The sequence below is a fragment of the Chenopodium album genome, chromosome 12 (genome assembly GCF_948465745.1).
Source record: "Chenopodium album chromosome 12, dcCheAlbu1.1, whole genome shotgun sequence".
In the NCBI taxonomy this organism is placed as follows: domain Eukaryota; kingdom Viridiplantae; phylum Streptophyta; class Magnoliopsida; order Caryophyllales; family Amaranthaceae; genus Chenopodium; species Chenopodium album.
The window spans coordinates 55,390,504-55,406,331 of NC_137845.1; the positions used below are offsets into that span (position 1 = coordinate 55,390,504).

Below are 15,828 nucleotides of genomic sequence, written 5' to 3' on the forward strand. Positions count from 1 at the left end.
CTCTCCTAGTTCCATAGGACATCTGAAAACAAGAAAGAGATTAACCACCCCGGAAATAGAGGCAACCAACTCATCTGAGACAGCCACAGCAGCACCACTCAAGCAATCCATAAGGTGTTGAGCATGTAAACCGTCCCTACCACATGAAGTACCACGCGGAAAACTCTTAATCCGATCCAAAACAACAGCAGAAGTAGCAACGAGATGAAGTTGATTAACAGGTATATCAGTAGGCAAGGATGGAGCTGGAAAAGAAGGGTGTTTTGATTGTAAATCTGCAAGAGTGGCCTCATTATACGGAGCAACCCCCGAAGAAGAAAGAACCCGGACTGCATTAGTGTAATGGCCATCACAAATCTTCCTACGACATTGCTTGATATTACGCTCATCCAAATCAAGGTCCTCATCATCAACCACCGACAAAGTAGGAGAATCCTCTGCCAAAGTTTCCCTCACAAGCTGCTCACAACCACCTAGTGAACTCCAAGAGCATATAGCACGAGAAATACTCTCCTCTTGATGCCGACGCTTTACGGAAGACCTAGACTCACGACTACTCAGAGGGCGAAAGGTTTTAAGGGTGCAAAGAGGTAACACCAATAACGAGACCCAACTAGAAATGTCATCAGGCTTAGAGATCACCTTATCAAGAGCACCTTTAAGAACCCGAGAAAACCCCAAACGACATTTGGGAGGGATAGACTTCACAGTGCGAAACCCCTTTGAGAACAAACAATTAAGGAGAGCCACATCAAAACCACCGAACTGATCTCGCACTAAACTATCTACATGTCCAATATGAGCCGGAGAATAGGGAGCTTGTGGCTTGGAGAAATTATAAAGCACAAACCGAACAATACCATCTCCTTCATCAGGGGGCGACACATCCTCACCCACCCTATGACGACACTTAGCACGAACCGTATGAGTTTTGTAACAAACCCCACATAACCAAATCCCCATACGGGAAAAAGTAACTTCCGCCGTAGTATAAACGGCCAAATTAGAAGTAAGAGAATGCTGTGTGATATCCCGCGCACTACTACAACAATGGCGATCATGAAGATGCTTGATTAAAGAACTTTTAGTAAGGTCATTTCCATTTCCATCTTGACAGCCACTAAGACCCACAAAAGGACAATGAAACTGCACTATAGCAGTAGTCAAAGCTACACACAACCAACCACAAAGTTGAAAGCAAGAACCCCAACAAAAACCCACAATCTGATGGCACAAACCTGCCACAAACAAAGAGCACCAACACCCACCACTAGCCAAGAACAAGCCACACCAAAACAAAGAGCACCAAAACTATGCAAAAACCCCGAATGCACCCACAAAGAGAAGCACAACAATATATAGCAACACCAAACACAAACTGAACAGCGCAAGGGAATAACAAAGCAATGCGATAAAGTAATACCTGATCGCATAAAAAGACCGAACACCACAACTAGAAGCACCAAGCACAAGCAGTTCGAACCAACTGATCGCAAAAAAAACACCCACGCTAGAACAAAAACAGACCACAACAACCCATAACAGAACACCAGCAACTGCTACAGAAATGCACCAAAACTGCTACTGAAATGCACCGAAATTGCTACTGAATTGCACCCCGAAACTGCTACTGAATTGCACCCCAAAACTGCACCAAAACACGCCCTTAAAACTCCAGAAACTGCCACAAAATACAACCAATAACACCAAAAAACTGAACACTGCCGCAGCTTTAGAAAACCCCTGGAATAGACGCCAAAAATCAGCTTGAAAAACGCCAGAAATAGCCTGGAAATTCGCCCCTAAAACGCCTGAATTTCTACCTGAAACCCCCTGAAAACAGAACCACCGCCGAGAGACCTTCGCCGGACCTTTAAGGACGATGAAACCACCACCAGAAGCTGCCTGAATATCTGCTGGAAAACCGCCCGAAAATGAACGTGGAACCGCCCTAATCGCCCCTAACCTCTAATGTTGTTGTTATTATTATTATTATTATTATTATTATTATTATTATTATTAAGTGCATATACCATTGATTTAGGTGAGTGAAAATATAAATAAATGTGTACCATATTTAACATATGTTAATAGTAGAAATATAAAAGACAACGGTTTATTTATATTTATTTCATGAAAGTTTTAAAATAAAATGATTTAATGAGTAATAATGATTTTACTTATAAATTTGTCTTAATCATATTTTTTTAACCCTCAAATAATAATGATATACAAAGTACTACTTGAAAACAACCTCTTTTTTTAATTCTTAAATTGTATGAAAAGATTTGAAAAATAATTCAACTCAATGAACTAACAATCAATACCCACATAAAATGTTTATACACATTGTGATTCTAATATCAAATGTTTATAAAAAGAAATTGTTATTATTATTATTTATTTATTTGAAAGAATTGTTATAATTATTAGAAATTATTAATTAATAATATTATTAAATATTAATTATTAATAGTTTGAATTATTAAATATTATTATTGATAATTATTATTATTAATTACTATTATGATTAATAAATATTAATTATTAATAATATTGATACTTATTAAAATTATTTTTAATATTAATAATTATTATAATTATTCAAAATATTAAATTATTATCATCAATACAATATTAATTATTATTATTGTTATTATTAATTATTATTTGAAAATAGAGCAGAGTAGATTTCTTTTGAGCAGAGCAAAGCAGAGCTGATTTGATTTAAGTAGAGCAGAACAAAACAGAGGAGCTCTAAAGAACGGGGTCTAACTGATTTATTTCAATCCTTTGCTACTTATTAAGCAAGGCATGTGGACTGTGGAGTACTAAAAATAGAAACACAAGTAAATTTTTTAAACAGAAGAAAATAAACAGCGAGCGTTAATTACAATCATTTATTGAAATGAAAGTAGTATATACTTTGTATAAAACAATGGAATTTGTTTATATATCTACTTTTTTTTATTAACAAGAGCAAAGAGAAACTAATGAGACAGAGTAATCAAAATTAAAAAGATATTTGGCTACTAAAGGTCTGTTCACTTCAGCTTATTTTCAATTCAGTTCATTTCAGCTCCTAATCTCCTTCTCTCATAAAATATTCATTTCAGTTCAGTTTAGCTCCAATCAGTTCAGTTCAGTTCAGTTTAATTCAGTTCAGTTCACTCTAACTCATTTCAGTAAATGTGAACAAGACATAATTAAACAAGGTGATTATCTCTATTATTTAAGCCAACCAAATCTTTAATAGTTTGATATCCACACATAAAACAAGTAAGTAGCCTTGAATAGTTAAATAAACCCATATATAATGCAATCTTTGTTTTAATTCTAATGTAGACAATGTTAATATAATACGAGCTATGAGAGTGACATATAGCTCAAGTGGTTAGAGCTTCCCTCACGATCCTAGGAGATCTTGTGAGGGATCAATTCTCACCCCTGCCTTTGTGGGTTGTGAGTTTGTGACTCTCTTAACACCAAATAAATAAATAAATATAATACGAGATGAGCATACATGATCATCTTGTTGCCATTATATATGTGGCCTCCTTTACAAGTTATGTAGAAGATTGATGAAGGCAATCCCACATTCCCACTAGTCCACTACTACCCCAATAACAAAGAAAAAAAAAAGTGTCTTTTTCATTCACTAACATTATAGGCAAAGTAGCAAAATGGCAGACGCATAAAACAAGTTTGATTTGTAGTGCCGAAAGCTTTTGGTTGCGGCTCGGCTGATGTGATTTAAATTATGCGCAACAATCACAAATTCACAACCTTAGCTTGTTTCTTATTATGCCTTTTCATTTTGTATTCTCGTCCTTTGTTGCGGTTTATGTGGCTAAAAAATCAATCTTTAAATCTCCCAAATATGCAACTAAGAAGCTTGTAAAAGAACAAAGACTACATTACGTATATATACCACTATTTTTTTGTAAGATAGATTATTTTAGTATTATTTCGAATTAATAGTGCCTTCATTTTTGAATTATACTTTTTGAGGTCACGTTACCATTTGAAAATATTTGGACACGTTTTAGATTTGAGTAGGTAAAATTTTGATTGCGTTTTGTGAACAAAAAATTAATCTTTTCACCTAATTAATTCTATTTTTGAACAAATCTAACCTTAACTTAATTATTTTGTGATTTAAGCTTAATTTTTCGATTTAATCTCTTCACCTTGTATTCACTTATTTTGGATTAATAAGTTAATGTAATTATAAGATTTTTCATTGAGGGGAATTGTAATTATCTGCTAGTCTGCTAATAAGTTCAAATGTGTTCATATAAGATAAGATAAAAACTAATAATTAAATTGTAATAATATAGCTTTAGGCTTTATACGATAAGTTACGTGATACTTAAATGGATGAAGAGAACATTAGTTGCCTTATTCCCTTAAATTAAAAGCGAGACAAATATGCTTAGGAATGTTACTAAAAGATATTTCGTATAGTGTTATGTTGTTGCTTACAAGTACCTAATGTAAAATATACTTTCTCAGTTTTTTTTTTTAGTTGACACCGTTTGACGTTTACACTATTCACACAATACACTTTGACTTGCTTTTGTGGTTTATAGATATGATAAAACATTGTGAGATCTTATTTAAATCGCTTCAATGTATATTTTATTAATATCCACTTTTTATAATTTTACAATGTTGATAGTTAAAGACATTAATCATTTAAAACATGTGTTGGGAAGGGTGATAATAAAAAGGTGTCAACTAAAAAAAAAAAAAAAAAAAAAGTATATTATCAGCCACACACTAAATGCACCACAGTGACTTTCCCACTACATCCACTGACCCACCCTTTTATTAGCTGAGCTGCTGAGTTACTTGTTGGCTTGTTGCTACAGGAACATGCATGCTTGGTGCCTTGGTCAAGATGTTAAACTCCTATGTACGGTTATGGCTAGGAGGTCACAAGTTCAACTACTACCACTAGTACGTAGTCTTCGGCCTAAAGGCTATTAAGAATGATAGCATAAATAACAGGAAAACAAGTTGGCTGTGTACACAAACAACTACACATAACAAATCAAACATAATCCAAAGCAAATTGATATCACCATAAATTGCAGCATATATAACAAGATATTACATACGTTTGCCTAAGAATTAATTAGCAATTGGGAACATAATCTTAATTCAATCGATCAATCAATCAACCATGGTTGAAGTAATACTACTTGTATGTGTTTTCTTCCATATCTTTATACATTGTTACTTATCATCATCCAATGCACTTTCCAATCCCAACCCCAACCTTAACCGAATTGGCAACAATTTTGAACTCGCTGTCGACTTGGAATTGGAATTGGAATTGGAATTGGAATTGGAATTGGATGTGGAAGTAATTGATGTGGATGATTTCGAGCTCGAAAAACTCGGGGCTGGACTCTCTGAAGTGCTGTTTTCATCCACCATTTCCTCCTTATTTTCCCCTGATTTCTCAGACGACTCACTCTATAAAATTTAGAAATAATTTTACAAAATCAGCCTCAAAATAAATAAATCACAGTAATAAATAAAATGTCAATAAACAAATGTATACAACAATGAAACAACACTTACAATAGTGAGCTCTGGTTGAGATTCCTTGTTCTTCTTTTCCATTTCTTTTTCCCTCAATGACCGAATTGGAGACATCCTCTGCTTCGATTCAATTTAATAGTCCGCAAAATTTTAAAAATAAATCCAGCAATATTAAAATCATGTTGGGATTTTATTAATTTGCATAAGTTAATTACATACCGTGCAAGCGAGCTTGAGATGCTTCAATCGATAAAGTCGATCGACTTCGATTTCAAGCTCCTTCTGAAACTCTCCACGGTGATTAAGCTCAGTCATTTGAATCTCAAGAATACGGTCTCGCTCTTGAAGCAGTTTATCAGTCTTATCTTTCTCAAACTTGAGGCGTTCTAGCTTCTGCTTGACCGCGGTCAGCTCATCAGCTAAGGAAGCATCCATGGATTCAATCAGAGGGATGCTCGGATCCCAGTTCTCCTTATTAGAATCATTGACGATGATAATGGGTGATAATGTTGGGATGAAAAGTTGATTTGATTTTTGTTTTGGAGAAGGATCATAGTGATTGTTGTTGATGACAATGCTGTTTTTGGGTTGTAAAGGTTTTCGGCCACCGGGTTTTGGGTGGCGGAAGTGGGGAGATGCGGATGGGGGCTCTGCGGCGAGCATCGAGAATGGAAGACAGGAGAGAAAGGATGTGTGTAGGGAGTGAGGAGATGATAGTCAAAGAAATGAAGGTGGTGATTATGAAAATTTTGATAGACAATTTATATATGATTATTTTAATGTATAAAAATAAAGTATGATTGCTAATTTGAATTTGAATTGAGAGGGGCGGGTAACGGCTATTAGGGGATTAGCTGCAAATGTATGTCTTTTCCGTGAAACGATAATTAGTGTCCCAATGTTACGACAAAAAACACATTATTAAGGAGTATCAGGATTCTGTACTGTACAGTTTTTATAAATGAGAGAATCTGAAGAATTTGTGATATTACTGATTTACTGTAGTATGTAGCACTAGAGTATCTCAACATCAAGGCCTATTAGCTCAGCTGGTTAGAGCGTCGTGCTAATAACGCGAAGGTCGCAGGTTCGAGACCTGCATAGGCCATTTTTAATTTTTTTTTTCCAAATTAAAATAAATCATAAAAAACCAACAAAATTGAATTACAATCTTATTTGTAGACCAAATACTTGATACTTCACAGAAAAGAAATTAAATTGATTTTATTTCACCATTGAATACATAATTTTGTTCAAATAAATTAGGTAGTGAGAATGAAATTTTACACACTTATGGTTATGAAAATAATTACAAAGGGAGGGAAGGAGGAGAATATTTTTTTTTTAAAAAAATACTCCGTAATATTTTGTATTTACTACATGTAATCCATAGGGAGATCAAAGTCATTGTCCAGATCCCTAGTTCCTGGATAGTATTTTCGCTTACTCGGTTTCCTTCTTCGCTTACGATCTTTAACAGATTGTGTAGAATCTAATTCCATGTCGCGGTTTTTGAGATTAATGCTTGATGTCTCAGCGATCTTCGTGCCTAACAATCCCTGGCAAGCGAACAAGATAAGATATTCAACCAACATGGATGTGTAATGTGTAAAAACTATGCATATTCACTTTTGATCGCAGTTTAAAGGTTTAGGAAGAGCATTCCAGGGAAATTATTCCTTCAATTCTAAACTATAGCGTCTTTTGTTTATGCACATGTGATTTTCTGATATTACTTATTAGCATTAGTACTGTAGAGTGTTCCGGAACAGATAGGGAGCATTCCCTATCATCCTTAGAAAGAAAAAGGGGCGGAAGGAGTCATAAAGAATCCTAAAGGTTTGAGTAAAGTTTGCTGCAGTAATTTTCTCCATCAAAACAACTAGCCAAGTATCATTGTACATTGCTAATTTGCCGCTTCACAGCCTAAAATAATGGAAGGAGAATTGATAAGTGACAACCTAAATCCTAGGCAAGACATATCACAGCCTTGAACCCTAATATGTTGGACATGAGCCTAAAAGTTAAGGCAATGCAGTGATCTGAATAACGTAACCAACTCCTCAAATGAATGATCATAATTTTGTTCATTGCATTAGGAAAAACTCAAGAGTCATTACCTTGGTCAACCTTTGGATGCGTGAGGCTGCTGCTTCATGCACTATGATGAGATCTGAGACTACCTCAAGTACATCATCACTGAACAAGGCATAAGTACTTACCTGAAATCATCAAGATGAGTCAATAGCTCATTAAATAGGATAGACTGTATTTGATTTATATAAGAAAATCATAAAAAAAGCTTATGAAAGTTCCATTTTACATAATAACAGGTAGACATTAAATGTGGTCCCTCACTCTCGCTCAAAAATGGAAACCTTTATGCAAATCAATGAAAGGAAGAGATGATAATTGATCAACCATATGTCATAAAAAGTCATCGTCACCCATAAAATGATATTCAAGAGGTTTGTCAGCTTTTTTGTCACTTCATTATTGAAGTGCATGTTCAGAAGTGTGGTGGGCCTTGTCTAATAATCAAAGCCGGATTTATCAAGTTCCAATTAAGCCTATACTAACCAATGGTGTGCAAGTTCGAACTATGACTATAAAAGCACAAATGACCTACCAGACTTGAAGGAATAACTGAATACCCGAATGCATCAAGCTCAAGAGACTCCACAGTACCAGAGTTGATGTTGAAAGTGTAGCCACGAACCTACAAGAATGAGCAGAAATTAATTGCAATTGAGCCATGAGTAAATTTGTCCTCTAAATCAAGCATGGATCAGACACACTCACCTTTCCCAAATTTCTTTGTCCAGGTGTTACAACACTGTACCCTACCTAACAGAAAGGCAAAAGTCAGATCTCTTAACTGGATACGAATATTACAAGAATTCAAATGTATAAGTAACAAATCTCCTACAGTCCTACCTAATCACACAAATATATTTATGCAACAGATCACACTTACATTCTGTAAAAATTTATTTTGCCGTAATATTGTATTAGCAAGCAGTATTCTCACAGCAAATTTTTTTTTGAAGAGTAAATGGTATATTCCTACAAATACTGTGTATGACCCTCATCCCCCCCCCCCCCCCCCAAACAAAAGAAAAGAAAAGAATAAGGAGAGGTATCGAAAGAGAAGAGTACTTACATAGCCCCCTGCCCCAACCCTACTCCCCTGAACGAATTCAAAAAAGTTGATTGTAAATTAGTCACTTTAGCTCTAACCTATCCACCACAACATGTACTCAATGTGTAAGTTCATGAATTTAGGAGCAGATATTTTATATGACCACACTTCCATATATTGCAGTGCATGTTTTTTACCATGCTAACATCATTGTTTGTCAGCCGCATCTACCTTTTTTACTATAATTACCAGCTAGTTTACACTTCAAATGCAGTTGGAAGAGTAATCACAGAACATACCAAGGTTTCCAGTCCAACTGTTCTAAATTCATTTTGTATATAGTTTTCCTCCTGTACAAGCACCACATCACCAACCTGTAGACATTTAAAAATTCATACATAAATTGACAAGAGCACAATTACTATTACAATTAATAAAAAAAAAAGTATTGCTCCAACAATTACTTCCATTACTGTCAGAAACATGATACAAAATGGCCTGCGGGTGAAATAGGTGAATCTCATAACAAGGGAGACATAATTGAAGTCTATTCAGCATGACAATACTTGTGGTTAGCCACACAATTTGTCTCCCACCAATGTAACAATACTTAGCAGAGGGAACTGTCAAAGATAGAAAGTTTAAATCCATGATACCCTCTAAGCATATAATCTACATAGATTTCATTTGAAGAAGCATCCATGGTTGAGTACAATATGCGCCATGGCAACCCCCAGATCAGTCGCAAAACCATACTTCGTATGAAGTCATGAACAGTAGCTGAAATTTAAACAAGTGGAACAGAATCATAGGACAGGCAAACCAAAACCACGATCATGATCCAAGCATAAGTCCAGCTATAAACGTGAATAAATTACACAATCTGAAGTGGGCAGACGAAAAAAGAGAACTGTTATGGTGGTATAGGTGCATGCAACAATAGGCAGCTGAATTGTTCAAATTTGTATGCTATTTTACCTAGACATATTAAAGCCAAAACTTTCAAAAGAGAAAAGCTATATACCTTTTTAATATCTTCAAGAAGAAATTTTACTGATTCTGAAGAAAGCAAGTTTGGCCTGACTTCAACCTCCATTACTGCCCACTGAAAAACATAAGCAACAAGAGCAAAGGGGATTATAACAGGCCAAAGTACATGTCATAAAACCAAAATAAATAAATAAATAAATAAATAAATTGTGCAGTGTTTCAGGTGTGTATTTAGTCACAGAAGTACTGAATAAAATCTGCTAGAACTGAATTCAGATTTTCGATTCATACACAAAATCAAGATACAGGAGTGCCACCCCATTGATAAAATCCATAGTCAATAAAACAAACAGAGTATACTTATATCATTCAATCAATCAATCAAAGCCTTAATCCCAAAAGTGGGGTCGGCTAACATGAACCAAATTTGATTATTCCGTGTAGTCATCAACATAAATCTTTCTCCTCCATCCCTTACGATCCAAAACTTCATCCTCACGTAAATCCATGCACTTCATATCCTTCCTCACTCCTTCCAACCAAGTCATCTTTGGTCTCCCTCTTTCTCGTTTAATCCCTCCATGGTCCCACTCTTCCACTCTTCGCACCGGTGCACCCTCGGGTCTCCGTCTTACATGTCCAAACCAACGCAGACGATTTTCCCTTAATTTATCTACAATGCCCGCCACACCTACTTTCTTGCGAATAACCTCATTTCTGATTCTATCTCTTAAAGTGTTTCCACACATCCACCTTAACATGCGCATTTCCGTAACCTCCATCTTTTTAATATGCTCTTTCTTAGAAGCCCAACATTCTGTACCATAGAGCAACACTGGTCTTATGGCAGTCCTGTAGAATTTTCCCTTCAACTTTAAGGGAATGCTGCGGTCGCATAACACTCCCGTGGCCGCTCTCCATTTAAGCCACCCTGACTTAATCCTGTGGGTCACGTCTTGATCAATGTCACCATTCTTCTGGATGATCGACCCTAGGTACTTAAAACATTCACTCATGGTCAAATCCTTTCCATCCAAACTCACCACTTCATTGCTTGTCCCCCTCTGAGTGCCAAAACGACATACCAAATATTCAGTCTTACTCCAACTTAGCTTAAACCCTCTAGATTCCAACCTTTGCCTCCATTGCTCCAACTTGACATTAACCCCATCCTTAGTCTCATCCACCAAAACGATATCATCTGCGAACAGCATACACCATGGAACCTCATCTTGAATTGGTCTAGTTAATTCATCTAGAACCGTTGCAAAAAGAAAAGGGCTTAATGCAGACCCTTGATGCAATCCGATTGTAATAGGGAAATCTTTTGTCAACCCTCCGCATGTCCTCACATTTGTTGACACATCCCGATACATATCCTTAACTAGGTCTACATACCTTCGTGGGATACCTTTCTTCAACATTGCCCACCAAAGTATCTCTCTTGGCACCTTGTCATATGCCTTCTCTAAATCAATAAAGACCATATGAAGATCTTTCTTCTTTACCCTATAAAACTCCATCATTTGTCTTATCAAATGGATTGCCTCCATAGTAGATCTCCCAGGCATAAAACCAAATTGGTTATCTGAAATGCTTGTGCATGCCCTCAACCTTTGTTCAATCACCCTTTCCCACAACTTCATAGTATGGCTCATAAGCTTAATTCCTCGATAGTTAGAACAATCTTGAGCGTCTCCTTTGTTTTTATAAACCAGGACCAAGGTGCTCTTCCTCCAATCTTGTGGGATCCTTGTAGCCGTCCATATCTTGTTGAAAAGGTTTGTTAACCAATCAATACCAATCTTACCCAAACACCTCCACACCTCTATCGGTACCCCATCAGGGCCAACCGCCTTCTTAGGTTTCATCTTCCTCAGTGCAATCTCCACCTCTACTCTCCTAATCCTTCGCACATACTCCATGTTGATTTCTTCATCACTCATAGAGGTATCTCCTATCACAACTCCATTACTTCCATTAAATAATTCATCGAAGTACCCCTTCCACCTGTCCTTGATGCCCTCCTCTTGCACTAGGACCATTTGGTTCTTATCTTTGACACACTTCACCATGCCAATATCCTTCCTTGCCTCTTGTCTTCTCTTTGCCATCTTATAAATGATCCTTTCTCCCTCCTTGGAATCAAGCTTTTCATAAACCTCCTGATATGCCTTTTCTTTTGCTTGGCGAACAGCTGCCTTTGCCTTACTCTTAGCCTCCTTATACGCTGCAAAGGTTTCATCACTCCTACATTTTCCTAAGGCTTGATAGCATTCCCTTTTTTGCTTAATTACTGCTTTCACCTCTTCATTCCACCACGAAGTATCTCTCTGTACCGAAGTTCTTCCCCTTACTTCCCCTAAGACCTCTTTGGCCACTCTTAGGAAACAGTTCTTCATTCGTAACCAAGTCATGTCCGGATCCACCTCTCCATCCCAATCCGCTTCTTCAATTACCTTTTCTGTAAAAACCTTAGCTTTTGCATCCCTTAGGGTCCACCATCTTATCCTTGGTTCTTCTTGTCTAACTTTTTTCTTCGCCTTCTCTTTCAGACGAATAGTCATTACCAATAGCCGGTGTTGGGTGACCACACTCTCCCCTGGGATAACCTTACAGTTTATGCAACTTTGTCTATCTATGCTCCTTGTGAGCAGGAAGTCTATTTGAGTTGCATTTGCTCCATTCCGAAAAGTTATCAAGTGTGAATCCCTCTTCTTAAACCAAGTATTAGCCAAAATTAAATCATATGATTGGGCAAAATCCATAATAGCTTCACCACCGGCGTCCCTCTGCCCATACCCAAAGCCTCCATGGACACTCTCATAGCCATCTCGGCTCGCCCCAACGTGCCCATTTAGATCCCCTCCAATATATAACTTCTCTGAGTGGTGGACACCCTGCACCACCTCGTCTAGGTCCTCCCAAAATTGTCGTTTCTCTTCCGCATCTAAACCCACTTGGGGAGCATAAGCACTGATAACATTCACAATCTCCTTGCCACATAGCAACTTCAGCCTTATCAACCTATCGTTCTTCCGATAGACCTCGATCACCTCTTTTGCCAACCTCTCATCGAGAACCACACCAACTCCGTTCCTAGCTCCACCATTCCTTGTTCTGTGGCTCGTTTCTTGCCCAACATACCATACCTTATACCCCAAAACCAAGCCTCGAGCTCCTTCTCCTGTCCATCTTGTCTCTTGGAGGCACATGATGTTCACGCGTCGTCTTTTCATTACTTCTACCAATTCTGCTGATTTTCCCGTAAGAGACCCCACATTCCAAGAACCAATCCGCAAACTAAATTCTTTTCTCCCACGCTCCCTCCTGATCCCAACTCCAAGCCCTTGATTATTTGACACCACAATTGGGCAATATGGCGCGTCGCTTCTGGGCGACGACCTAGCAACCCTTACATACTTATCACTGCACCCGGGTCTGGGAAGTGCAGCGCGTCGCTCAGTAGGGAACGCCCCAATGGCACGCCCTTGCTCATTTGACACCACACTCGGGCAATGTGGCGCGTCGCTTCTGGGCGACGACCTAGCAACCCTTGCATACTTATCACTACACCCGGGTCTAGGAAGTGCAGCGCGTCGCTGAGTAGGGAACGCCCCCACGAAAATATCTGTTTGGCTCATGTCATGGGATGTGACGAAGTTTTATACTGGCTGTCACTGGCCTACCGTAACCCTCCTCCTTTATCCAGGCTTGGGACTGGCAGCGGGAAACCCACTGGCGGAGTTAAACAGAGTATACTTATATGCTAAACAAATAATTGCTTGGTCATTTAGCTTAAGATGATAAATTCATCATATCTGATTGACTTGTACCGCACCACTTGCTTATAAAGAAAAAACCTGAAATTTAAACAAGCACCTTATTCAATATTATCAAAGTATCAACGACCAACATTTTAAAGATAACAGTCATCCAGCATGAAATCTCTGGAAGAAAAAATATGCTAGGAACTGACATAGCTGACAGCTCTTACAATAAATTGGATGATAATTCCATTTTCAAGAGGTGGATTCTCTCCAAATATGAGCTTTCGAGAGGCTCACTCTCCCAAACCACACAATATTCAACATATCCTTCTTCTTTCTAATGAGGCCTATACATAGAAAATCCCTCCTAACATACCCTCCCCTAAATATTGATTCCTTGCAAAATACTAGTCAAAGAACAGACCAAAGTGCGAAGAGAACCACTAATGAGGCTAAACCACTAATTGTGTAGTGTAAAAAAAAAAAAAAACCATGACTGACATTATGAGAATGGAAAGTGCTAGTTTAGCTTTACTAAGAAAGTTTTTGGTTAACAATCAAAGAGAGAAGGCTGGAAGAGGAGGTGAGGGGAAGAGAGGGAAGGAAAAGGGATGGGAGGGGCAAAAGAGGGGACTTGCATTTTCCTGCTAAAAACATTAGAAAGATTTGATTAATTAGACCGGGAAAGAAAATAGATCTCTCTAATCCCCTTCCCTCCGTCAACTCTTCATCCAAACAAGTGAATATAGAGTAATGAACTCCTCACTCTCCCCTCACCAAAATTCTTCAACCAAAGCCAAACACACTGCATATTTAAGAAATTATGATGTATTGCTGTTAATTCTATGTTACTCACATTCTTTGCAGTCTTCCAATGATCTCTCTTACTGCATATTTCATGGATCAAATCTAACCTAAGTATCCATTTGAGGTGTCAAATAAGTGTTTATGTGACACAGCTGACACAAGTAATGCAATTTAATTGAAGAATGTGCATAATAGAGATAGTTCTTGCGAATCTTCGGGGCAAGATGATACTAATCAATCTTTCAAGAAAGCAAAGGGTGCATGTAAGTTATACTGAATATATAAATGGAGAATGTACTCAGATTTAAAATACATGAGGTAAAGGATAGTATGAGCATACAGTTGCAGTGTCAACCCATAGCTGTGAAACAAATCCCAAACTGCAAGCGGATTCAATCCCTATCACTTGCTTTGCAAGAATGCTTGATCTCTTTGCCAACTGCTTTCTACTCCTAGATTCTACCTTCCTCTCTAGCTTGTGTTTTGGCTTTGAGTTGGACAGTTGAAGCTCCTCAAATTGGTCAAAACCCAACTCCAAATCCTCATTCTTCCCATCACCTTTAATAGACATTAAATCTGCAGCTTTAGAAACTCTCCCTTCACCTTCCTCCTGTAAAAGTTCGTCGAAATTCAACTGCCCAAGCTCACCATTCTGATTTTTCTCACTGTTCAAGCTATCATAATTCCCCATATCATCAGAAGCTTCATCTTCACCAAACAAACCTAAGTCTTTAAGCTTTTCTTCACCATTTCGCAAACCCAATTCAAAATCCTCATCCCCTCCCTCTTTCATCCTCAAGTCAGAACCAGAATCAAATGCATTTGAACCAAACACACCCAAATTTGTAAAAACTCTTCTATCCATAATAACCTTCTCATGCCTCCTGCATTTTCTGCTTGACAGTTTATTCATAACAGAACAATCTTTGTACCCATTTAATATTTCTGGTGCCAAAAATACTGGCTTGCTATTCCAACCACATTGAGCTTGACCTAACATTCGAAATCGAATGCCACTAAATCGGTTTGCTATAATAGCAGCTGACTGAACACAGTCACACATGACTAAACTTCAGGACAATATGTGAAGATTCAAGTTGAAATATAATGCAAAATTCTTCAACTTTGAATCACAATTTCAGTTCATCCCCATATTGAACCCTCAATCCTGGCTAACAACAAGAAAAGGAGCAAACATTTAATAATTGAATAAACTTATACTACAAGATAAAGGTACCAATTACAGTATAAAAATGAAATAAATTGTCACAGAATACGTGAAATTGAAATCAAATCCCACTAACAACACAAAACTAACATCAATTTGTATTATTTAACCATCAATTTGGAAAACCATTTCAGTAATATTATACTTGTACATAATAAAAAAGAGGCATTCCAATATTATACGAGTAATTATAAACTCCAAAAACAAACTGGAAATTAAAATGGTTGATGAACTTATATTGAGGTATAGGAGATTAGGGAGGAGAGAGAAAATACCCAAGTCAGTGAATGTTGCAGCGTTGCAAAAGTAATTGATGGAAGACGAAATGAAATAATAAT

General features: G+C 37.3%; 2 protein-coding genes and 1 non-coding gene across 4 annotated transcripts; 1 reads left to right on the forward strand and 2 right to left on the reverse strand.

Annotated features, from left to right (window-relative positions):
* Window positions 1-5,081: 5,081 nt before the first annotated feature.
* On the reverse strand, window positions 5,082-6,351 carry LOC145572688 (uncharacterized). Its single transcript, XM_081631659.1, has 3 exons — window positions 5,773-6,351; window positions 5,593-5,670; window positions 5,082-5,484 (listed from the first exon to the last, which is right to left on the reverse strand). Exons 1-3 carry the CDS (start codon window positions 6,214-6,216, stop codon window positions 5,242-5,244), a joined length of 765 nt encoding a protein of 254 aa, XP_081487785.1. The 5' UTR covers window positions 6,217-6,351; the 3' UTR covers window positions 5,082-5,241.
* A 236-nt stretch (window positions 6,352-6,587) lies between these two features.
* On the forward strand, window positions 6,588-6,661 carry TRNAI-AAU (transfer RNA isoleucine (anticodon AAU)). The gene has a single exon. It is a non-coding gene; the product is annotated as a tRNA-Ile (tRNA).
* Window positions 6,662-6,757: 96 nt separating this feature from the next.
* On the reverse strand, window positions 6,758-15,822 carry LOC145570664 (uncharacterized). Of its 2 annotated transcripts, XM_081629802.1 has the most exons (8): window positions 15,766-15,822; window positions 14,603-15,434; window positions 9,720-9,800; window positions 8,995-9,069; window positions 8,356-8,400; window positions 8,183-8,272; window positions 7,674-7,775; window positions 6,758-7,112 (listed from the first exon to the last, which is right to left on the reverse strand). In XM_081629802.1, the coding sequence occupies exons 2-8, from the start codon at window positions 15,323-15,325 to the stop codon at window positions 6,930-6,932; spliced, it is 1,299 nt and encodes a 432-aa protein (XP_081485928.1). In that variant the 5' UTR covers window positions 15,326-15,434; window positions 15,766-15,822; the 3' UTR covers window positions 6,758-6,929. The 2 variants fall into 2 exon arrangements, with proteins under 2 accessions (XP_081485928.1, XP_081485929.1); XM_081629803.1 differs by lacking the exon at window positions 8,995-9,069.
* Window positions 15,823-15,828: the final 6 nt, after the last annotated feature.